The sequence below is a fragment of the Alligator sinensis genome, unplaced genomic scaffold, assembly GCF_000455745.1.
Source record: "Alligator sinensis unplaced genomic scaffold, ASM45574v1 scaffold528_1, whole genome shotgun sequence".
NCBI classification, from domain to species: Eukaryota; Metazoa; Chordata; order Crocodylia; family Alligatoridae; genus Alligator; species Alligator sinensis.
Genome location: NW_005841846.1, coordinates 5221483 through 5239356, shown reverse-complemented (window position 1 = coordinate 5239356; position 17874 = coordinate 5221483). Strand labels below are relative to the sequence as shown.

Sequence of the window (17874 nt, the reverse complement as noted above, 5' to 3'; positions counted from 1 at the left end):
CTTCAATCACTTTCATACTCAGTGGGCACATCTACACAAGGTGCTTGCTGTACATTAGCCTCATAACACTGCACAGTAGCATGATGGTTAAAAACTGTGTTAATAGCCTATTGTGCAGTGTTATCAGGCTAATGTGCAGTATGTGTTACAAACTAAATGTGCTCCAGGGCTACTGCGCAGTAACTCTTGGTACTGCGCATTTAGCTAGTACTTTATTAAACAAGTACTAAACTAAATGCACAGTATCTAAGGTGCATTAATGAACATGTAGACGTGCTCAGTGAAAATGATGTCTCAGTAACATATGCTGTTCTGACACTTAATGCCCTCCCTTCTCTTTTTTTTTGCAACCAGGATGCATGCTGCATCAGAAGAACTAAATGTATAAAATTACTTTACTCATAATTTCACTTTTTAATGGAGCTGGTAACTGTGAACACTTGATATAGATATTCTTGAGTAAAACTGGCATGGTACTGGAGTTGTAAATGTACAGTAGATATACATTCAAAGTGAATTCCTCAAAAAATGTTTGTTCAGGCAATCCAAGGAAGATTCAATAACACAGCCTTATGTGCCTTTTCAGAGTCTGCTATGGAGGTGGTACAACCAAAATCCACAGCAAAAGGAATTCAGTTGCATTGACTAACTTCTAAAAAAAGTCATATTCTTTTAGAGAATGTGAAGTTTATATCAAACGTCTCACTGCAACTAGGAAACATAACCTCCTTTCTTTTTGATATTATGCCATGAGGAGGTTGTAATTCACATGTGACATCATAGTAGCATTGTTAAAGTGCAGTTTTTGAACAAAACACTTTCCAGATTAGAAACCATAAGGTTTAAATGTGAAAACTATAATAAAATGTGTGAAGAGTAAGTAGCAGCTGAAATACCTCCGATATCAAAGTGTTATCACCTCACATAGGTATGAAGTGCTCCTTAGGTTATAAAAATGGTTACATCCACACATGTGGATATATATTTTACTGTAATGACAAATCTGACCATAAATGCAGAGTAGAGGAAAATTGTGGATATTAAAAAAATATTTTTTCCTGATTAAAGTCTTGTGTGCTCACCAAACACCATTTATAAAACAATATGGGAGAACAGCTGAGTAAATAACCAGAGAGATACTTCTGATGACCGAAGAGATATTTGAGCTAATCTGGTCCATGTGCTCATTCTGCTTGTCATTGAATTTATAGAATTTCTACCTGTCAGATTCCAGGTCCCCATGAATCAGAGTGGTATTAACACTGTATACACACACTTAATAGAATCTTGTAAGTTTTGTCACTGATTTTAAGAAGACCAAGATTTCATCTGTTTATTTAAAATGGGATTGATCCAGCTCCCACGAAAGACAATGGTACAACACCCACTGCTTTCAGTGATACAGTATCAAAAAGGCCCTTTGAGTAACATGCCACTAAACAAATGCTGTAGAGTTGGGTTTTGCAGAGGGGAGGAGCTGGGTTAAAACTAGCTTTGAGTTTTCTATAACAGCAGTCTGAAAGATAATATAAATGCATATAAATTATCAATGTTAAATTGCTTACCTCTTGTTACATATACATACATCTCAGAATACAGAAATGTAAGAATATAGTTACAGAAGGCATGCCTTATAGCACTGTTTTCCTATGATGATGGGATGCTTTAACACACTTTCCTATGGCTGTTGTGTGTGCCATTATGCTACAGAAATATATTGGTATTGTGCAATAAAACATGTTTACTAACATAAAAATATATACACATTAAACATAAGCACATATACATATCTATAACACACATACATATGACAGCAAACATGAGTGTCTGCATATATCTTATATATACATTCATGTAAAACATGCATATCAACTGTATATATAGCACACACAAATATATGCAGACATAGTAAACAACACCCTATTTAGTTTTAGTTCAGCTTGTGCATGGTTATTGAATAAATTAAAATGTTTAAATAATTTGGGCTCTAGTTTGTTTATTAAATAAAAAAATATAAGAGGAAAGAAACATTTCACAGAAATGCATACCTGTATTCATTTTGACACTGGAGGTTTTGCTACAAAAGTCTTCAGTTTTCCTGTAGAAAACAAAATGATCTATTAATTTGTCACAAGACAAAGGTATGTAGTACAAAATGTCATCAGAATTTTTTTTGCAGGAGGTGGAGGGGGAGGAAGGGACTAAGAAATCAGTGTCATATCAATGATAGTCACATTTTAACACATGCTTTAATTAAACTGGCAACCCTTGTGCCTCTGAAGTTAAGGCTGAGTCAACACTTCCATTATAACTTAATCTATTTTCAAATGTTTGTTATCTTGGTCATAAACATTTGCTCTGGGATGAATCTGGCAATTGATTTTTGATCTCCAGATTATCAAACTAAAAAGCATCTCATGTAAAGGAATGTGGAAAATTATTTTAAAAAGTTGTTTACAGGTTTTGCACAAAAAGACTGACATAAAATAAAGACTAGGCACGTTTTCTTTTTTAACAGCTACAAGCATTCAAGCAATAGCTGTTTTTCAACAATCATCAGGAGAGTTACAGCTTTCTTCATAAAATAACTTACTATGGCATTTCTTAACATGGGATACCGTGGCGTTTCTCCCTGTTGCTTACTGCAGTACTAACAACAGACTAGGGCCTGTTTTGGCCCCAGTGGAAATAAATGCCTGAAGTCTGTATTACTTCAGCAGATGAACAATTAACTTCCCAAAAGGCCTTAAGGGATAACTATCCTTAAGGGATAATAATATGCCTTGAAGCCAATTCTAAATACATTAATCCAGGAAGCTGGAACAGTTTAAGTCTCTTGGATCGGAGGTCCCTAGCTCTCCATGACATTTGAAAACAGCTAAACAAACAAACAAACAAACAAACAACAAACAACAAACAAGGAAATGACAACCTGGGAGAAGGCAGTATGCCCTAAATCAAGCCTGTCAAACTCATCTAGCCTTTGGGCCCACAGACTGGCCCCACATGCCAGATTCAGCACTACAGGGTGCTCTCCAGGGCGCACACACAGCACGTACCCTGGAGCAGCCCGTGTTGCTTGCTCCATTCCTGCACACTGCAGGCAATGTGTGCTAGCACTGGCATTGGCACTGGCCCGGTATGTGGTGTGTGAAGCTGGTCCTGGGCACACACTACACAGGGCATGCGGGGTCAATCTGGGGCATGCGCTGCTTGTGGTGCCTGAGCTGGACTTGCTTGCTGGTCTAGATCCAACACACAGGGGTTAGTGTATGGGCCTGTTCTAGACTGGCCCCAGATTGCAGAGCCACATATAGCACATGCCCCAAACTGGCAGTGCACGCTACATGCAGCATGTGCCAGCTCCAGCCCCGTGCAACACATGGTGCACAGAGCTGGCCCAGAATGCACTGAATCTGGCATGGGTGGCTGGTTTGAGGGTCTGATCCAGACTGGCTCTGGATCCAGTGTGCAGGGCCAGTTTGGTGTGGGTGCTGCATGCAGTGCTGCAGCCCCACTTGCATTCTATGCAGCCAGCTGCAGCCCCACTCCCATGAGCAGCACACACCACATGGACTTGACATGCCAGCATGTGCTGCATGTGGCACTGGTCCACAACCCACAGGCAGCACTGTTGGCCAGAGAATCTGGCTCTGCAGGTTGGATCTGGATCTCAGGCTATCTCTGACACCCCTGCTCTAAATTTAGCCTAAACTGAGCTGCTTTTAACTCCTGGGGCTGTAGTTAAAAGTTTACACAGTAGTCTGAGATAAGAACACACTAGATCTGACTTTCTGTTACCTCTGTCAGTTTGTAGTGCTTTTTTAAAACCCATTTGAGATGCCAGTGGCACAGAGATAATAAAAGAAGGGAAGGCTGCAGAAATGACTCCCAAGGAACATGGCCAATGCTGAAGTTACTCCTCCCCACCTCCCTCCCCCTACACCCCCCTACACACACACACACACACACACACACCACTATTTTTTGATATACCATCTCTCTGCGCACCCACCCAGTTAGAACAATGATGGCACACACAGTGAGAAGGGATAGAATGCAACTATCATATTGCACTTCTTTACTGGTCACATATGGTAGTATCATCACTACTACTAACAGTGAGTTTTCTTTTGCTCTAGATTATGGGACATAACAGGGCAGATGGAAAACAAAAGGAGCAACATAGGAGCTGAGAGAAGGTATGGTGGGGTGACTAACAAAATTTCATGACATCTACTTATGGTGCAACTATCAGAAAATTAGCCCCTGAGAATTCTCAGTAGAGGATTTATAGATTAAAGAGAATCTAATTTATTTTGTTCAATTTTGATTAACTGTTTTTGATTGTAACTTTAGGCTTGCATAACCGCCACAAATTATTCTTGAATGCACTGAATTCTTGGAGTGTTTTCATGCTGCTAGAGGAGACAGCATTTTCAAGTATTCTTTTAGCTTGGAACGGTTTCAGAGGCGGGACTATGAAAAGAGGCTATAAAATGCAACACTACGCAGACTCTCAGGAAAGACTCAGTGAATACAGAACTCTTTGTATGCCCTGATGTCAAAATGATTTCTAGCAGTTAACTTTGATGAGTTTACATAACGTTTGTTTAATTCATGCTAAAGTTTTACACATAATACTCTATTTTTTCTTGCTAAAATGGAAACAAACTGGCATCAATGGAAGTTGTTTTGACTGGGTTGAGTTTCTACAGGTCTCTCTAGTAATTTGGTCACAATTATTGAGGGATTGCATATAGAGCACCTCATCATTCCTAACTCCAGCTACTGCGCAGTTATTTAGTACTTGTATAGTAGTCATTTACAATACAAATACTAAATGACTGTGCAGTAACAACTGTGCAGTCAGCGTCTCATGTAGATGTGGCCAGTCTGAATCTGGATTCATTTATGAAGATTTAGGGACAAATTTTGATCTTGAATCCATACTCATAAGGTGTTTGTATGCATAAGACAGTACAAGAGAGACACAACCCAAAACAGTTCCTCATTTTTAACAAACTGGTGGTACTAATCTAAAATGATTTCTACCTTTTGCTAAAGTACTGAGGAACACTTAAAATACCACTAAAAGGAGTTCAAGAATTTAAATAGTTGCCAGAAACTTCAGAGTTATACTTCTGTGTTAACTTTTTCCTTTTTTAATTATGTTATATCAAACAATATCTACAATTTCTATCTGTATAGACTTATATCAAGGGACTGTTGAGAATTTTAAATAATATCTACAATTTCTATCAGTATGGGCAAAAACAAATTACAAGAAGTTAAAGGTGGGGAGAGTTTATTGATCATCAGCGGCTCTGTGGCAACTGATGTGTGTGTCTGCTCCTATCCTGCAGTAAGGATAAGTAAACCAGGGCAGCCTACCCTGCAAATGAAGCAGAGTGAGGTTATTGTAGTTTCCTTTCCACTTACTGTGAAATAGGAGAGGACCCACAAAGCAATTACCACAAAGCAGCAGATATGTGGACCTCTTTTAACAAGTATAAATTTGCTGTCTATTAGTATCCTAAAACTGAAAGCAATTAAGGAAAAGAAGACAGGTTTCACTGTATTTCAGGACCTTTACATGCAGTTAGTGTGACTGCTTTGTGCAAATTGCTCTCTGCGGACAGATCCCTATGCATATGTAAGCATACAGTTGTGCGGGCCGGGAGCGGTCCGAGGCTTTTGGGGGCGCGCGGCAGGCTGTGGCGAGCAGCCCTGGCACGTGGGTCGGGGAATTCGGCACGGCAGACTAGAATTAGGCACGGACGCGTAGAGGTTGATTAAAGATTATTTTACTTACACCGTAGATGGTCGTGGTGCAGGCAGGAAAACTTGCTTGCGTTGCAGTTACAGATAGAAAAGAAGAAGAGTGGACAAGAGTTCTAACCACGAACTCTGGTCCAACGCTGGCTGAGAGCTCTAGAACCGCGAGCCTGTCAAATCAACCGGACGAAATAACCCGAGAAGAGCTCTGGATACCACGATGAGAGTCCAAAAGGTAACTCTCCACGAAAGCGTGCAGGGAAGTGTACGGTGAGGGATCAGGCGGCAACGGGGAGAGGCTAGAGGTTGATCAGGCCCCTGTATCCTCCTCTAAGGCACACGCGAGGTTTGTTAGGCTCCATAGCGCGCTTAGAGTTCTCCACGAGATGGATGTGGAGTCCTCCTAAATGAGGTCCTCCCCGGAGATCTCCAACTTGGGCGGAAACCGCTCAAGCCTCTTATACGCCTAGCAAGCCAATCGCTAGCTGCCACGTGGGAATAATTTAGAAACAGCCAATAGTGGGACACAAATTTACATATGGGTGGCGGGAACTCCTTTGCACCGGGGTTTTCTCTATGCAACTGAGAATTGCACTGTGCAAAGAAAGCTCCTCATGGCAGGAAATAATTCTGCAGTGCCGAAGCACACACAAAATCATACCCTTTGGGTCATGACAACAGTGACTTCAGATACACATGGAGCAGTTTGCAAAATCAGGGACTGACACCATTTCATCAGTCAGGCTTTGGTTCAGGGAAGCATTTAATCAAGGACATGTCTGACTTGAAGCAACCAGGAGAAAGCACAACTGAGTTAAGCTGCTGACACACAATTTTTGTAGCATTATGAATTTTTTTCCATAGATTCATAGATTGTTAGGGGCTGGAAGGGACCTTGCAGATCATCAGGTTCAGTCCCCAAAGCCTTTTGGAAGTCTAGGTATATAACGTCTACCTTGTCTCCCATGTCCAGGTGGCAAGAGTAAGTCTGTATACTTACTTCATTTGGGAAAAATCGGGATCAGATATAAAATATTCAACAGCACTATGTACAAGAAATAAACCATGCCTGACCCCCCTACCCCAATCCTTTATTGGTGTATCCCTAGATGTATAAGTTACCTGAAGAAATGTGTCCTTAATGTTAAGAACTTTGTAAATCATTTTAACTTGACTGACTGCAACTGAAACAAATTCTTGCTTATATGCATTCAGCACTGCTGCCACTGGATGAAGGAACACAGGAAAGTTCATGGACTGATGATTTTTTCATGAGTTTGAAAGTGTCTTGTATTTACCTCCTGTCCTTTCCACAGAGGTATAAAATTAGCATGTTAAAAATATGATTTTATGACAATTTATATTCATCATGAACCACAGGTGCACTCCCTTTGTTGTCCCCGCCATTTGTAATGAATTCCACGTCTAGCACCTTTGGTAAGTGAAGTAACTGGCATGTAATACAGCTTGCAGATGGATCGTCAGCAGGTTGCATACATCTGTGTAATTGGGCGTGCATTTGATTGATTCTGTTTTTGCTAGGTAGCCAGCAGCATCCAGCTTTTTGGGAGGGGGAAGGGGTTTTTCAGATGTGTGTGAGGAAGGGGAAGTCAGCTCTGTATTAATCTTCTTTGACAGATTGACTGAGCTCCTACTAGGGACTGAATCCCACTGCATAAAGTATCTACAAAATTTGGGAGGAAAATGACTCATGGGTTATAACTAGGGGTGGATTAGTCACTGTAAATGCTGTGGAGGCTGTTTTACTGCACTTCCCCCCATGGACCTACTTGAGTCACTACAAGATGTTTATAGCCCACTTCACATAAACTTGGATTTAAAAAACACAGGAGTGGTAATGCTTCTGATTTCATCTCTGCAATAAGTCTATTATGATTTTCCACTCGAATATATTTTAACAAAAGAGAAAGAAAAGATGGGAAGCATGAACCTTCTCTAAAAACCTTTGGTTTTATCAGATGGCAACACAGCATTCATAACTAGCCTGTTTCAGGATGTGCTATTTTGCTGAACAGTGACAAAGGATTGAACACACCAACAGCAACATCAGTACTGTCTGACGCAGTGCCCTGCTGTTTCAGTACTTGTTGGTATCCGAAACCTGCAGTGCCAGAGCCCATGGGAAAGGAGGAGGCCTCTTAATTTTCTTCTGCTTCCCCCCATTATCCTCAAAAGATTTTTTTTTTTTAGATTTAGAGCAGCTGGCAGAGGGACCCAGGCAGGGAAAATGCAGTGAAAGATGGCACACAAAATAGTGTGACAAATTGCAAAATAATTAGATTGCATCAGTGGCAGCTCACATATGAAGCTGTGAAGAGATGAATCGCTGCCCTGCTGTGCCCCAGGCTTGGAGAGTGCACTGTGCGCAAAGCCATGGTTTATGTGAAAATGCATCTGATAGCAAGCTCATAGACGTAACTCAAATGTAACCCACAAGGCAATGCACAAAAAATCATATCCATAATCAAGTAGGTGTTGTTTATTTATTGTGCATGAATGAATAAGTACTGAAAATAATAACAATATGAATAAATCATAAGAGAAACAGATATGCAGACGGAAGCTTTGCTTTCTTTGGATTTAGATTAGTTAGTATGAAGTGTCAGAATACTGCAACAGTGGCACCACATGAGTGCTTATGCTAAGCCCAAGGTCAGCACTTCAGCATGAGCTGACTGAGGTGCTTAGAAGTTAGGCACATGCTTAAATGTTTTGTTGGACTCAGGCCATATTGCTCAGTGATGCAGGAAGCTGAATTCTTCAAATCTCATTACAGTCAGGCTAAATGGGCCAAAGTAGGTCAGGAAGGGACTCTAATAGGATTCTGGTTAAGGGGCATTTATCAACTTTTGCACAATTCCGCATGGCATTTATGCACATAATGTGCAAAGAGAACAATCAGCTCATGAAATAACTTGCATACCAACAAATAATTTAGAGAGGACCATAAACTTGAGCCAGGGTGAAGCTATGGAGCTGCAAAATAGTCGGCTGCTTTGGCAGTGTGACAGGTGCTGAAGGTCGTAGGTGGGTACTGGGGAAAGTTGAGGCATAGAGCTGTAAGGATAACCTGGGCACATGATGAGATAATTCATAGCTATCAGAAGAAAGAGCAGAGGCAGCTGGAGAGGGAAGAAGCTGTATTTGTGAAATTAGCTAGGAGAAAACATTAAGGGAAACAGGAGCTGGGGAAAGAAGTCGAGGATGACTTAGTGAGCAACAACAGTTGAATTTTTGTGGAGGTGTCCATGGGGTAGTTTGCTGGCAGGAAGAGAGCTCCTTATGCTGACACACACAAGTGGCTTAAAAAGAAATGTGTTTAAACAGTAAGGAGTAAGGTTCTGAAACAGCCACCCAACCCAAACAGTATGACAGAAACACACTTTTAGACTTGAAGCTTGATAAATGTTTTAATGGCACTAAATAACATGATTGTCTAGAGAACAAGGGACTAGCCTCGATGAAGGATGATCCTTCTGTCCAATAACCCTAATGATCTATTCTTTTCCTTTGACAAGATGCATTGTTTGGTGCCTGAGGGGAAGTCCCTGCACCCACACCACACAGCTATCGTTAGGGACTAGCCATCAAGGGAGCTCACTAGTAAAGGTCTCAGGATTGGTGATGCTCCTGTAGACAGAAAGACCAACTTCACTGCATAATCACGCAGACCTTACATAGTCATTTTATAGAAATTTTAATGATGAACAAAGATAATGTTGAGAGTGGCTTATTTCCTCTGATTACCTGATGTGGTTCCTTCTGTAAGGTCATTCTGTATCTCCAGAGAGCTACACTGAACTAAGAGAATTTTAAGGAACTCTAAGTAAAGTGGCTTATCCCAATTACATCATGCACAAACAGTTGTTTAAAACACCACAAAGAAAGTTTGTCTAACTGTGACTGCCTCAGGCCACTGCATGGTGCCGATGCTGTTAAAGGCTTTGAATTTCTACTTCCTTTATTTTCATTAAAAGGAATGCTCTATGAAACAATTTGACTAGTTGTATGCTGGAACATAATAGTTTGGTCCCTGACCTTTTGTACTTAATTACAAATCTACAATCTTACTATGGACATTTTTTGTCTCATGTCCACTAAATAATTTGAGGAATTTCAGGATATTTTTTCTGAAAATAAATCGTGTGAATGACAGAGGGGAAATATCATGAAAGCTAGAGAAACTTACAGGGCTATGTACATTTTAGTAGCTATTTTTGCAGCTGCAAGAGAAAACCAAATCATACATTTCTTTTACATTCTGAGCCTACATACAACTTTACCAATAAGGGAGGTTTTACTTATAAATTCAGTCAAGTATTTAATTATCTTATTTGTGATTTTCATTATTTTTTATCGTTTGACTAAATAATATGGAAATAAAAATTCAAGTAAATAAAAGGAAATAAAAGGAAAACTCTGCTTACTTTATTGTCTTGAAATAACACTATATATTTTCCACATCTATTATTTTGTGGGCCTTTTATTGTTTTAATTGCGCAAAATAATAATTTTTACCACATTAAATAGGTGAGATGTTTGTTTGTTTTGTTTAATAGAATTCATTCTTCAGGACAGGAAATCACCTATAGAGCTGCGAGAGGTGTTTTGAAGATCCCAAATACAGGTATCTATATATGAATAGAATTATAGAAAATTAGGGTTGGAAGGGACCTCAGGAGGTCATCCAGTACAACCCCTGCTCAAAGCAGGACCATTCTTAACTATCTCATCCCAGACAAGGTTTTGTCTGCTTGGGTCTTAAAAACCTCCAAGAATGGAGATTCCACAACCTCTCTGGGAAGCCTGTTCCAGTACTTTACTAGTGAGAAAGTTTTCCCTAATATCTCACCTAAACTTTCCTTGCTTCAACTTGAGACCATTGCTCCTTGTTTTCTCATCTACCACCACTGAGTTCAGTCTAGCTCCAATATTAGCTAGAATATTAGCTTCTAATACAAGTACTGGTGGAAATGTCTCAGCTGCTGGAGGCCACAACCCCTAAAGGTCACACTATGATTAGGCCACGTGTTGTGCAGGGCACAGTATGGCAAGCCAAGACTTTCCTATCTCCTCCCCCGCTGCACGGTGCACACGAGCAGTCAGTCATTTCCCCTCATTGTCCACCATGTATGTGTATAGACTCCCTCACTGTGGAAGCTGGAGGGCCCTTGGCTGCTGCCGCAGGCAGAGAGATAATGGGAGCAGTGGATGGGTGGGTGACTGGAGCCTCATGTTAACCCCTTATGGGCTATATGTGGCTTGCAGGCCACCAGCTGCATAGCTTTGCTTTATGCTATGCACTGTGGATCCCTTCTGTGGGGTATGGAATTGATAAGAATTAAAGATAAAACACACATAAAACAGCCATTTTAATTAACTTTTCTTCTTGGGTATTTTTTCTTCTCATCAGATCACTCCCATTTGGATTAGTAGGAATGAAACATATTGCTTCTCTCTCCCTCTGTCTTTTGTATAGAAAATACACATCCCTAAGTGACTATAGTTGGCATGAATTCTACCAATATATCTAATATATCTGGCAAACTATGGCTTGTGGGCTGGGTCTGCCTGTGGAGTCATTTAGCCTGGCCCATGGAGATGGGGAGCTTCTAGGCAATTCGGCAGCTGGGCAGCTTCAGTAGCAGGGAGCTTTGCGGGCAGTGGGGAGAAGTGGTGGCACTACTGGACACAGCAGTGATTGTGGCTGTGATGGCACAGGCTGAGTTGCAAGTGGCCAGCACACAGAGCTAAGCACTGTTAAAGTCCCCCCCCGCACCATGCTGAAGGGTTTTTAAACAAAGGGTTTTTAAACCTGAAAGCTTGCTAAGACATTTTTTCCCAACTATTTATGTTGGTCTAATAAAAGATATCAGATTCACCCAAAGAACCTTGTCTGTCCCATCTACTCCAAAATTTTACTGACATTCAACTGTAGAGCAGTTATATAGAATTGTGCTTTAATGCACACAAATGAAGTCTATCAATAAATAGGGTCTCTTTGCAGAACAATAAATCTTTTGTGCCTATGTCAATGCTTAGACAAATGAACCTAGATGTGATAACTTTTGTCTTCCTCTGTCAAGCTCATCATTAAAAATAATAAAACGTTTTAATTACTTTGTTCTGTTCAGTTGGTCTTCAATAGTTCTTTGCAGTTACTGTGCCAGTTTGGCAGAATCTTAAGTATCATTTTGCATATGTAAAGTACCCTTCAAGGTACTTAAGTTCACCTTAAGAGTTGATGGAAAGACAACAGAAAGATTAGCAGCTGTACTAGAATGATTCTGATGTAGATGAAGCGTTGATATGCAATATACAAACAAAAAGGCAATCCAGCCAAAGAAAAGTTTCATGCAGTATTCATATTGCAATTTTTTTGTTGGCATCTTTTGCAAAAGGAGTATTACATTTTCGGGACACCCTTTTCAGTGCTATGGATTCAGCAATTTTCACTTCAATATGGCAGCTTTTTTAATGACATTTTTACTTTTGTCCTATGCAGCATAATGCCCCTCAAAATGATCTGGCTTCTACTGTTTACACAATTGTTATGCTCCGGCTGTCTGTTGGTTTCATACCTAATATAGTCTTACATGGCTCACCACTATTTAAAGCTGAATAGCCACTATTCTGTGCAGTATATATAGCCAAAGAAAACATGACTAAGAAAATTATACTTGGCACAGTGATTAAGCTCACATGATTAAGAATAGTTACTATTAGCTACTTGTACTTGCTGGATAAACCTCAAAACTCCTGGCAGTTGATTCAATTTTAAGTCTGGATTTTGAGCCAAAACTTTTCAATTCTCCTTTTCCCCTATCCTTCCATCTGTTCAAGTCTTACTTTTTAATCTTCCACAGTCTCCATTATGTTCACTCCTATTTGTTACCATCTTTAATGATGTGGACCCTGCAGTAGGTGGCAAGTTCTTGACACTGATTGTCAGCTGAGTGCTGTTGCTAACACCAGTGAGAAGAAGAAAGTAGGAGACCTACAAAGTTTAGAAAGCTGGAAAGAAAACCAAAATGAAAGTCAAGTTGGAGAAATGCTAGCTAAGACATCTGGGGAAACAATCCAACAAATCTGAAACACATTGAGGGATGATAAACCACTCAAACATATGCGATGCAAAGAGGATGTTTGAGCAAAATATTGGGGATAGCTCACACAAGTTTCATCCTGGAAGCAGCTAGCTCTAGCATTTCTAATGAAAACAGATGTCACTGTAGTCTCTGATCATGAAGAAACCAATCCTAGAGGTGACTAATGAATCTGTCAACAAGTTCTTAGCTACATGCATGTGGCCTAGGTCAGGTAAAAAAACAGGCATGATTAAAGGAAATGGATGAAAACACAAGGAGGTAATTATTTGCATCAATAGATGTTTCTTAACCGGCTTTTATCAGCAACAAAGTATAAGACCAGAGTCATATGGGCTAGTTGCATAAATTAATGCCTCAAAGTCCTGAGGAATATGCTGAGCTTCTAACCTTTGCCTGATGCAAGTTGAAAGTGATCAGCCTAGCTTGCTCTCCACCAGGCTTCCCAAAGGATATGACGACTCGTCTCATGGTTCTGGTATAGCCTGTCATGGACAGGTCTACTTCTGTACTTACTTCAGTTTGAAATTAAGCAGCAGAACTGTGCATACAAGCCCAATCACTTCTCTCATCAACACTTGTTTAAATTATTATTATTAACACAGAAGGCAGAAGACAAATGCTCCAAACTCTACAGCAGATAAAAGAGATTTACCATTTTTCAGGTATCCAGGCTGTAGCTGTATTGGTCTAGATGCAAAAGGAATCAGAACTCGTGGTTGAGATGATATCTTTTATTAGACCAACTAGATTTTTGCAATTTTTTTTTTGGCAAATATCTAGTTGGTTTAATAAAAGATATCACCTTGAGCATGAGTTCTGATTCCTTCCACCATTTTTTCAGGTTTTATAACAAACTGCCAGAGAAAAGATGGATATGTAGCCTGTCTTACCCAAGGTATACCAGAATGAACCTGACACGTCCGTTCTGTTGAAAACTACATAATAAAGAGATACACGTTTTCTATCAACTCTCCAGTGATCCATTCAATTATGAGGTCAGAAAAAGAGAGAACAGTGGCTCATAGGGTCCAATTGTCTGTTGTCAGTGAGTATCTGCTTGCTATCTAACATCATCGCCACATGCAGGCAACTTTTTTCATATACTTGTCTAGGAAAATGATACTCCAAGCAAAAATAAAACTTTGCAGCAAGGGATGTGACTGTTTCCATCCTGTTTGTTATTATTTTAGTAAATGACCTGTGATTCTAGATGCCTTGGTTTCTAACTTGTGACTCCTTCAAGGTGCCTGATAGTCAGGGAGTAGTTGTTTGACACTTTCAGAAAAGAAGTCTTTCAAAAGATTTCACTTCGGCCATCCAAAATTGAGAAACTGAAAAATCACAGGTTCAGCATTTTCAAAATGAGTAAAGGACCAGAATCCTCCACAACAGAAATCAACTGGTCGTGAACTGGTATCATCTTCCATGTAGATCTTGCTACCTTCTGAAGAAACCATCCTTCCAGGTCCTCTTTGAAATGTACAAACATTGCTTTAGTTCTCTGCACTACTATCACCTATTGTGCTTGACCAACATGGTAAATGCTACATTTCTTAACTTCTGAGGGGGAGGCATAATGTTCTCCTCAAATATCAGGAGAAAGCCACATTTCTTGATTTTCAAATGTTTGGATTCAACAGTTTCTAGCTGATGTGAAACAGCCACAGAGATTAGGGACAGAAATTACACATACACCAGTATAAGTGATCAGAAACTCGTTCAAATCTGTAACACAACAGAACTTCAGTGCACATAAACTGCTTTCAAAATGGGTGAAACAGGTTTAAGATAAACCTGGATGGATGCAGTATCAGACTTAACTGATTTAGGTTAAACAGTTTATTGAGCTTCTGTCCCAGATCACCTCCAGATTCAAGATCCCAAGATGCTTTCATGGTGGACGGCTAGCCTTGGCCCAAGCTGTCTGCTTCAGCCAAGTAGGGAGGCATGCTCTAGTGCAGCAGTTCTGAACCAGGGGTACATGTACCCCCAGGGGGTATGTGAAGCCTCATCAGGCGGTACATGAGATATATTTCATACATTGTCTAACACAGGTCAAAGGGCCTAAAAAATTAATTTCCCATTGAAAGGGGGTACGTGAAGTCTCACTCTGAGACCAAGGGGTACGTCAACTGAAAAAGGTTCAGATCTGCTGCTCTAGTGCGTCCCCTCCTCCAGCTTCTGGCTTGGGCCATTGCAGGCATGTGGTTGCATTTCTGGAATCAAAAGTAAATGTCTGTTCACTTGCTTATCAGGTCAATCTACACAGCTTAGACTAACCTGCGAAGATTGAATTGATTCAGTCTTGGGTTTTTTGAGTGTCTGTATTTAGTGCTAGAGTGCAGCTTTAAAGAAATTACAGTCAGCTTTAGCAGAGCTACTTTGACATTTGTAGGTGTAGACTACAAACGAACATTGCATTTCCCCCAGGAGAAACCATTTTATCCTGTGGCAAAGTGCAAGCATTCAGACATCTCTGCCCATCATCCCAAGAGAAACTTTACAAAGGTTTATGGAATAAGAAGTGCTAACAGTTTGTCCAGGGACATCATGAAGCACATCTGAGTGGTTGCCCCAGGACTGCATCATTGAATCAATGACAGAAAAGCAGCAACTGTTCACTAAATCCTGATTAGAAGGGTGAAGTGTGTACATGCCAAGCCCAGGATGTTTCTGTTCTGGAACAAACACAAGCACAACTTATCCATGGACAAATACAAGGCCTGTTCTCAACCATATATATGTATTTTCTCTGCCTTAGATAGTTTGTCCTCAGAGATCTAAAAAAGAGACTTCACATGAAATAGGCAGAGAGTGTCTGGTTTTAAAACAGCAATAAATCACTAAGCACATCAAGGTAAGTATTTGAAATGAATGTGTTTTGAGAGACTAGCTCAGGAGAGCCTGGATTTGTACACTGATCTAATCTACTTGGACAGCTGCTATGTTCCCAGCCACAGAATAATCCTAATTTTTTTCTATGTCTCACTTACATGAATTCCCAACTGTCCTCCTTTGGCCACAAGAGGCCTTCTACTGTTAATGATATCTTGTATGGGAAATAGTCTCTCTCTAAGCTGGGAGCTAGAATGCCTCTTTAATAAATCTTGCTCTAAGTTTCCTCCAAATGAGATGTGATGTGGTCCAGCAGATAAAATCTTGGAATGCATTTCAAAATGCTTGCTTTTTATTTCTGGCTCTTCTATGGACCCTTTTTTGACTTTTGACGAAACAGTACATTTCCTGCATTTCACTTTTCCATTTCGTCTGTTGTCAGTGTAATCTGTAAACTTTTCACACTGGCGATTGCCTCTTCCTGTGTGTTTGCCCAGCACATAGCAAAACTGGACCCTAACCTGGGTGGGGACTTTTAGACTCTACTGTAACAAATAATGACAGGAAGACACTCTCAACAGGATTCTAGTATGCTGAGACTACAGCCTTTCATACTGACCAATACCATCTCCTTGCTCACTCCTATTTCTGTCTGTATTCCTCTGCTTTTGTCTTTGGTTAGAAACTCAGAACAGATTATATACTCTGTTATGTCCTATCTTTGTAGTGCAATTAACACACTGGACTCCTTGTTCTTGACTTGTGTTCCTTACTATGGTAATACAAATAGTAATAATCAGAATGATAATAAATAATCAAGGAAACAATGAAATGCAGGAAATGTCAAAAGTGTAGCCAACCCAAGAGAGACAGCCAGGCTAAATAAAATAGGCTCCAAACAATGTATAAGACCTCACAGGGGAGGGGGGAGGGGCCAGACCAAGGATAAAAAGGAGGAAAACAATTAAGATATGGGTAGAATAATAAAAGGGCATTTTATAAATTCTTATTGCAAAACTCATTACAGACAAAATGCCCACCCTTTCATCCACAGAATGAGTGACAAATCTACTTGCTGCTAATAGTGTAACAAAAGATAACTGGATATGCAATCACCTTACAGTGTGTTTTGAAAATATTAATATTTCAGCTTTTTTAGTCCAGGCTTAGTCACTTGAAGTAGATCTCTAAAGGCACATGCCTATTTGCATGTTTACTGTAAATACATTATTCATGCTAGATTAGAAAGGAAGCAATCTTGCTACAGTACAGAATAGGTAGTTTAATCTCTGTGTATCAAAACAGAGTATTAAATGAGCTCCTTTTAATTATCTTATCCCTCCAGTCTTCCCTCAGTTTTGATAGTGCTTCATCAAGTGCATTTAGTATTTGAAGAGGAAATTTCATTCACATCAATATGAAATTTCAGGTTCACTGATACCTTTCTTACAAGATTCTGGCTACAGAGAACAGGGACTTTTCTCACTTACCCAGAGATTTACTCACTTACTCCCCTCAGAGATTCTGGAGGCTGGTCTGGAAAAGCAGGTCCTGGTATGGAGGCATGAGGCCTCAGGGATTCCCCAGGTCTTATGCCTTCACACCAGGACCCATGTGGGCTTTCCCCGCTTATAAAGAGATGCCCCAAGATTCTCCATGGTGGGCCTCTGCAAGCAGGGAAAGCTAGGCATGTGTTCCAAGGTTTTAAGGGACCCTCAAGCCCCCAAAGCACCTGCTGAAGGTGGCTGGAGAGTGCACGTTAGCTCAGCTTGTCTGTACTATCTTGCCAGAGACATCCACCACAATAAAGTGGCAGAATTTATGACTAACTTTTGTCCCACTAATAATTTTCCTCTGATGTGGTGTGACAAAGGTTAGGGAATATCTATTTGCTCATCATTTCTGCTGCTGTAAAAACTATTATGGAGGCACAACTCAGACATCAGGCAATGTCTGTTTCTACCCTTAGCTCAGTAAACATGTCCTCTTTGGTTGTGTTTGTTAGACCACAAGGTTTGGAGATAATCATGTTCCATCATTTTCAAAACAATCAGATGGTATTCACATATTATGCAGTTTTAAAAAATAGATATGATGTATCCTTATCCATGTCTGCATTAATGTATAGAAA

The 17874-nt window shown here is 40.2% G+C and overlaps 1 protein-coding gene across 35 annotated transcripts in view; it reads right to left on the bottom strand.

Moving 5' to 3' along the window:
- Positions 1–17874, bottom strand: part of SORBS2 (sorbin and SH3 domain containing 2) — a 434751-nt gene that overhangs the window by 133725 nt on the left and 283152 nt on the right. For 33 of the 35 annotated variants that reach the window (XM_025207800.1, XM_025207796.1, XM_025207802.1 and 30 more), the window contains one exon: positions 2049–2098. The exons of the other annotated variants lie outside the window; for them this stretch is intronic. In XM_025207800.1, coding sequence (XP_025063585.1) covers positions 2049–2098 — 50 coding nt within the window. Of the gene's footprint in view, positions 1–2048; positions 2099–17874 lie in introns of those variants that run through there. 35 annotated transcript variants of the gene reach the window in all.